The sequence below is a fragment of the Otolemur garnettii genome, unplaced genomic scaffold (assembly GCF_000181295.1).
Source record: "Otolemur garnettii isolate 467f Iridium unplaced genomic scaffold, OtoGar3 scaffold00032, whole genome shotgun sequence".
NCBI lineage: Eukaryota > Metazoa > Chordata > Mammalia > Primates > Galagidae > Otolemur > Otolemur garnettii.
Window position 1 is genome coordinate 18,473,038 of NW_003852427.1, and position 6,902 is coordinate 18,479,939.

At 41.4% G+C, this 6,902-nt stretch overlaps 1 protein-coding gene across 1 annotated transcript in view; it reads right to left on the minus strand.

The window, feature by feature from the left end:
* Window positions 1-6,902, minus strand: part of WWTR1 (WW domain containing transcription regulator 1) — a 144,112-nt gene that overhangs the window by 3,371 nt on the left and 133,839 nt on the right. The window contains exons 5-6 of the mRNA XM_003789475.3: window positions 5,097-5,230; window positions 2,692-2,804 (exon numbers count right to left, since the gene is read on the minus strand). Coding sequence (XP_003789523.1) covers window positions 2,692-2,804; window positions 5,097-5,230 — 247 coding nt within the window. The remainder of the gene's footprint in view (window positions 1-2,691; window positions 2,805-5,096; window positions 5,231-6,902) is intronic.

The window sequence follows — 6,902 nt, forward strand, 5'->3', positions numbered from 1 at the left end:
AAAAAAAAAAAAAAAAAAAAGTCTTAAAACTACAGAATCTAAAGTGCCAGACGTCTTCTTTTTTCATGTTCAGTTAGAATCATCTGTCTGTACCGGGTCCCCATTCTAACTTCCTCATACTCAAGAATTCATTTTTTTAGCCAAACAAAATCTCTATTTTAAAGCACTCTCTCTTCTTTCTCCTTGGGCGAGGAAAGCACAAAGAGACTAGTTTAGCTTCTTCATTAAGGTTAGTATCCTAACGTATCTCTCTCTGGAGCAACCCTGCCATCTTAGAGTCATCTTTTTAGTCTTTGTAGGTTAATCCATTTCAAAAGTAAAGAGGACAAAAACCAGGCAATTCTTCAAAGGGTGTGATTATTGCAGAATATTCTGGAAGGATGGATAATTTCCTAGCCTTCGCTCATGCTATTCCCTTTACTCTCTCCTCGAAGCAGGTCCAGCTGTTGTTCCCAAGTGTGTTTTGCAAAGGGAGTGCTCAGCTGGCCCATTCCCATGCAGCATGTGGCCAGCGTGTGGTCAGCAAGCCTCACAGATTTTTTCCAGCCACACTTGAGCTCTGTCCACCTCCCAGCTACTCTTACTCTTGTTACTGTGGAAGGACATTTCTCCCCTTGAGTTATGCCCACTGCCTATAAAGTCTTCATAGAGATGACCCCCACACTCAAGGTGACACTTACTGAACCAGGTTAAATCGGCACAGTTAATATTTCTCAAATCCATGTGGTGCATAACATTAGCTTTCTTAGAAGGAGGAGAGAACTTTGTGTCAGGCTCTGTGATATCACAACTTGTCACAATTCCTTGATGTGAGCATATTAGTCCCACTTTACAGATGAGAAATCTGAGGCCCACGGAGGTTACATAACTTACCCAAAGTCACTGCCAAGAGTAGAGAGGCAAGGATTCCACTCAGCCTGCCCGTCTGCAAAGACTATGTTCTTTTTAGGCTACCACTTAATTCCACATTATACCTTCCAAAAACACTCCCTATTTGAGGTCATTTAAAAAAGATGTAGAATAAAATCCATCCTTTTTTTTTTTTTAATGTCAATCTTAGATTTAGCTCTCCTGAGGTTTTTTTCTTATTTAACTTTACTTTTTATCCCTACTGAGTTCCCAGGATTTAAAAGATGAAAACTAAACAAGTATTAAACATAGGAAGGAGCCACTTCACGAGGCCATTCCAATAAGAACAAAATAAATCTCACACCAAAAAACAGAGATGAAAGGGGGAGGAGGGTCAGGGAGAAAACTGAAGCAATAAATTGAAGAACGGCAAAACAAACCATTCAAACTATTCTTGTGTGACTCCGCACAAGACAGTCTGTGCAATCCTCTCAAGGCAAATATGATGGGCTTAACTAAGCCCTGGGGGAACCACTCCTACCCCGCCCTTCCCAGCAACCTGGCTACTCTCATAAGTAAGTCCATAGAACCCTAATAAGATGAAATTCGACTCAGTCCTACCAACAATTTAGATTCCCAGGACGAAGAGGAGTTATTTAGGAACAGAGACTCCATGAGCACTATGGACAAAAACGTGGGGAAAGCAATTCTTTAATTTTTATTTTTGAGACAGGGTCTTGCTCTGTCTCCCAGTCTAAAGCACAGGGGTATCATCACAGCTCTCTGTAAGCTCTAACTCCTGTGCTCATGTGATCCTCCTGACCCAGCCTCCAGAACAATGAGGACTACAAATATACACCATCACACCTGGCCAACTTTTCTATTTTTTTGTAGAGACAGGGTCTCACTCTTGCTCAGGCTGGTCTCGAACTTTGGTTTCAAGTGATCTTCCTGCCTTGGCCTCCCCAAAGCGTTAGAATTACAGGCTTGAGTTACTGTGCCCAGCCGGAAAGAAATTTTTTATTTTCATCACAGAACAAAAAATTTTCTATCGTCAGTGATATGGAGGAGAAACTTGGACACCTCGGTTGTCACTTATTTTAGATACAGAATATCTCCCAGGAGTTTAGGACTCTCACAATTAAGTCTATGTAACTGTAAAATAAGAGGAAATTCAGTTTTTGCAATTGGAAGCCTTATTCCCTGAGAGCAGGAGAAAAAAGAGGAGGAAGCCTGCTGAGTTCTGGCGGAAGGCTGCACCAGCTGGCAACCAATGGTCTCCAGACTCCCTGACTCTCCTCTTTTTCACTGGGGAGAGAGGACTGGTTACCATGATCCGACTTGGTGCGGACAATTTAGAATCCTCAGAGTTCCTCAACTTTCCAAACGCCCACTGCCAACTGCTTCCCAAATGCAGTAAATGACATGAAAATATTTGCATGATGGTAAAACTATAAACCGGCATCACTTCCTAGGAGAAAAAGTAGCCCATATGTTACAAATGAAAACCAGAAGAGTTCCGAGATCCCTCTGTGGGGGAGAGAGTGGCAAGGTGGATGCTGGTACCTTGATGCAATTGTGAGGAGAGGGCTACTCAAAGCAAGAGTGAGTAAAAAAAAAAGACCAAAAACAGAATTTAAAATCTTGTGCCCTGCTGTAAAACTCTCTTTTGTATCATCTACGGGGAAGGGGCTTTGGGATATTCACGGTGCCTGGGTGGCTTTTCGGTTGTCATTTTATGTTGGCTATTGAGACTGTTTCTGGTTAGATTTTAAAATCGAGACGGTCAAAGAGACAATTTAAAAATGTAAACTTGCCAGTACTTGCCGGCTGTGCTCCTACCTGTGTCCATCTCATCCACGTTGCTGAGGAAGTCCTCCGGAGTTGTGGGGACACTGTAGCACCCCAGCCCCAGGCCGCTGTCAGTGCTCTGCTCCCTCGAATGGTACGGTCCCCTGGAGAGCAAAAGGCGTGAGCCCGTTTTAAAACTGAAATCTAGTCCTGGAACTCTGAACTAGTCTGTCTTTCTGCCCAGCATGCTAGGCAATGAAATAAACTGCAAGGAAAAGTGGCCTTTTATAGTAAGTGGACACTGATTTCCTTTCCATCTCAAAATAACCACTTGGGACGCTTCTATACATAGAGTTTAATACCATTGATGTAACATCTTAAATAACAGAACACAATGCCGAATAGTGTTTATTGACATCCATACTACTAGGCGGTAAGTAAGAAGTATAAAAACCTCCCCTCTCCCCTGGTGGATTTCCACCGAGCGGTGCTGGCCCCTCTGTGCACGTGTGTGCTCTTCAGTCAGCTCCAATTTAACAGTGAGTACACGTGGTGTTCACTCAGGAGAATGGTATCCAGTTCCACCCACATTGCTGCAAATACACTGTCTGGGTGATGGGCACACCTATAGCTGGGACTCACGCATTACAGATGCAGTCTGGGTAACCTGAAACATTTGTACCCACTTAGTATTTTGAAGCAAAAAGAACTTTTTCTTAAAGAAGTATAAAAATCTGTCACTGGATACACACCGGTTTCTCAATAGTGGCTATCACTGAGGACAGAAGAAGGGAAAAAATGAGAGTTCAGTGGTGGTAAGGATGGGTTCAAATATTAATTGTAATATTTCATTTATTAAAAAAATGATCAGATGGAAATATGGCAAACCTGGGTTATTACCCAGAGTTCCCTGATAAAGCTTACATTATTCTTTATACTTTTCTGTACTTTAAATATAGACTTAAAATCCATAACTTAAAAGTCTGTTCATTTTGGATACTGTATATTTCTACCTCCTTTATTAAGGCTACATTTGTGTTTGCTTGCTTACCAGAAGCCTCTGCAAGGGCAGAAAAACAGGAAATACGGCATTGCCCTTTATCTAGTTTTTAAAAGCTAGAATTATAGTGGATTACTTCTACTTATGAAGATATTTTTGGCTCAATTCTCTTTCCCTCTGTTCCTTGGGGTTTATTTTTATTTTATTTTTTTGAGACAGAGCCTCAAGCTATCCCCCTGGGTAGAGTGCCATGGCATCACAGCTCACAGCAACCTCCAACTCCTGGGCTCAAGCACGTCTCCTGCCTCCAACTCCCAAGTAGCTGGGACCAGAGGCGCCTGCCACAACGCCTGGCTATTTTTATTTTATTTTATTTTATTTTATTTTTTTGGTTGCAGCCGTCATTGTTTGGCGGGCCTGGGCTGGATTCGAACCCGCCACCTTAGGTGTATGTGGCTGGCACCTTAGCCACTTGAGCCACAGGCACCTAGCCAATTAATTTTTTAACTGTGAAATAATTTTGGACTCATATAAGATTCAAAAAGAACACAGTTTTACATATCTTTTACCCAATAATACCTTACATAATTATAATGCAATTACTGTAACCAGGAAACTGACAATGTAGAATAAGTATTAAACTTGAGACCTTATTCACACGTCACTGTAAACATCATTTCTTTTCTTTTTTTTTTTTTTGAGACAGAGTCTCACTATGTTGCCCTGGGTAGAGTGCTATGGTATCACAGCTCACAGCAACCTCAAACTCCTGGGCTTAAGCGATTCTCTTGCCTCAGCCTCCCAAGTAGCTGGGACTACAGGTGCCTGCCACAACGCCTGGCTATTTTTTGGTTGTAGTTGTCATTGTTGTTTGGCAGGCCTGGGCTGGATTTGAACCTGCCAGCTCCCGTATATGTGGCTGGTGCCCTAGTCACTGAGCTACAGAAGCCAAGCCATGTAAACATCATTTCTTAATTGTTTTGTTCTCAATTTGCCATGTGATGCGCCTTTATTCCCCTGTTGGCTACAGAAAACCATAAAATTCTTCTAATTCCTAAACAATGCCATTATATTCAAATTATAAGCTCATCTCCATTTTCAAATTATTGACTATGGGTTTACTCCATGTCACATCACCAATTTTTAAATTTGAGAATTTTATTTTTTCTTTTTTGCAGTTTTTGGCTAGGGCCAGGTTTGAACCTGCCACCTCCAGTATATGGGGCCGGTGCCCTACTCCTCTGAGCCACAGGAATTGCCCCAATTTAAGGATTTTTTAAAAAGCAGGTGCCTTCCTCTGCCTTTCTTTTTTTTTTTAGCTCCTTCCTTCCACTTTCTCCCTCTACCCTTGCCTCTCAAGCTCCCCAACTTTCCCCAGTGTCCACAAAGACCCCATTATAGTTTAGACCACATAATAAAGAGAATAGAAATAAGTGCCCCACAAATAGTAACTCACCCGTTGAGGAAAGGATCAGAGCTATTATTGGTGATGGATCTCATGTCTGGGGTCATGGTGGGAGGATTGACAGCAGCTTGAACTGGGGCCAGAGCCTCAGCTTCCATGGGGAGCTGTCGACAGAGGGCAGCTTCCTGCAGAAGTAGACAGTCAGAAGGGGGGACAGAGTCACTCACTCATTGTCACAAGGCTTGGAGTGAAGTGTACATACTTGACGTGCAAACTTTTCACCACATACAAGGTGCTTATATTTATTCTCAGTAAGTCTGAATCACCCATGTTCTTTCTCTGAAGAAAGCTTACAGACACAAGTCACTTTCTTACATTCAAAGTTAACGAGAAGCCCAGCTATTATGTGAGCTCAGGGCGCATAATGTTGCAACCCTCCCACTCATGTAGTTGTTTAAACTCCAAACCATACGGAGATCTCTCAAGACACTTTGTCAGAGACAAAGCTATTGCTATTTCTTTTCCAGGTTCTTAGACCAAATCTAAATCTGGCAAAGTAGCCAGAGCTGGACTAGCAAGTACGTTCTAATCTTTGCCACTTCCAGGCCAGGAAAGCTATGGGTTTACAGAGTTCAGACTCTGCACTAAATGATATCTGGCAGTTCTATGTCAACAGCCATGAGAACAAAATAACCCCTTTAAAAGTTTGTTTTAAAAAGTCAGTTTTTCTATTTGACTAATTATTTTGTTGACTACAATACTGAAGGTTGGGGAGCCATACAGATCCCAATCCAAATCGCATAGACAAGAAACTCTTTAACAGCATCTGGATTTCATTAGCAAAAATACATATATAATGTAAGCAGGTTTTCTAGGTTAGTTACTTTGCCATGGAGAGCCAATCCAAAAGATTACAAATTTATTGACTGGAATAGTGTGCTCTGGGTATAACCTCTAGAAGTCTCTTCCATTTTGACTAAACATGAGCAGACATGAAATTCCTTTCAAATTTGCTGCCGTTTATACTTGCATCCAAAACCAAGGTTGGGCCCTCTCCCTTATTTATGCCAATCCACTTCCCACTTTCCATGCTGAAGCTCACCATCCCTCAAACCCCAAAACCATGGCTACCACAGCAAACAGAACATTTAGGCCATCTAGTAACAGTATCTTTGTTAGATCTCATCCAGCCCTAACGTGCTAGGACTTCACAGAGTAACTGCTGTCTAGACAAGTCCCAGTGAAGTCATCGGCTATAAAAACTTGAGGTTACTGGAGTTCATTGTGCTGTTACTGGGAGTTATAGTAGCATGACTCTTCCAAACTGTGAGAATCCTGATTGATGAGAAACTGCATTGTTAACTTATACTGAAATAAACATTCTAGCTAGAAAGGGCCTCCAGTTCACTTCTGTTCATACAGATTGCAAATAATCAGAACACTTAACTAATGCATTTTATATTCAAGTGATCCACAAAAAGAAAACCAAAAAACAGAGATCATTTTGAAAGGTAATTTGTATCCATCATCCAAATCCTGGAAGTACCTTCTGAAAAAACCTAGAAAAACTGAAGTATTGTCCAACAGCTGCTTTTACACGGCAGGCAATGTGCATTAGAAAACTTATTATCTGACAAAAGCTTTCCAGAAACCCTCACATAGAAGGACTCAAGAACTGAATCTAGCATAAGGAGCCTACAACCTACCAGCCTCAATCCCTCATGCACAATCCGATACCCTAAACCACAGGTTGAAAACATTTGATGATAAAATTTTTAGTTTTTTATAAACAGTAAATGCAAGGATCCTTTGACTAATAACCTTCATTATCCAAAAAAAAAAAAAAAAAAAAAAAAA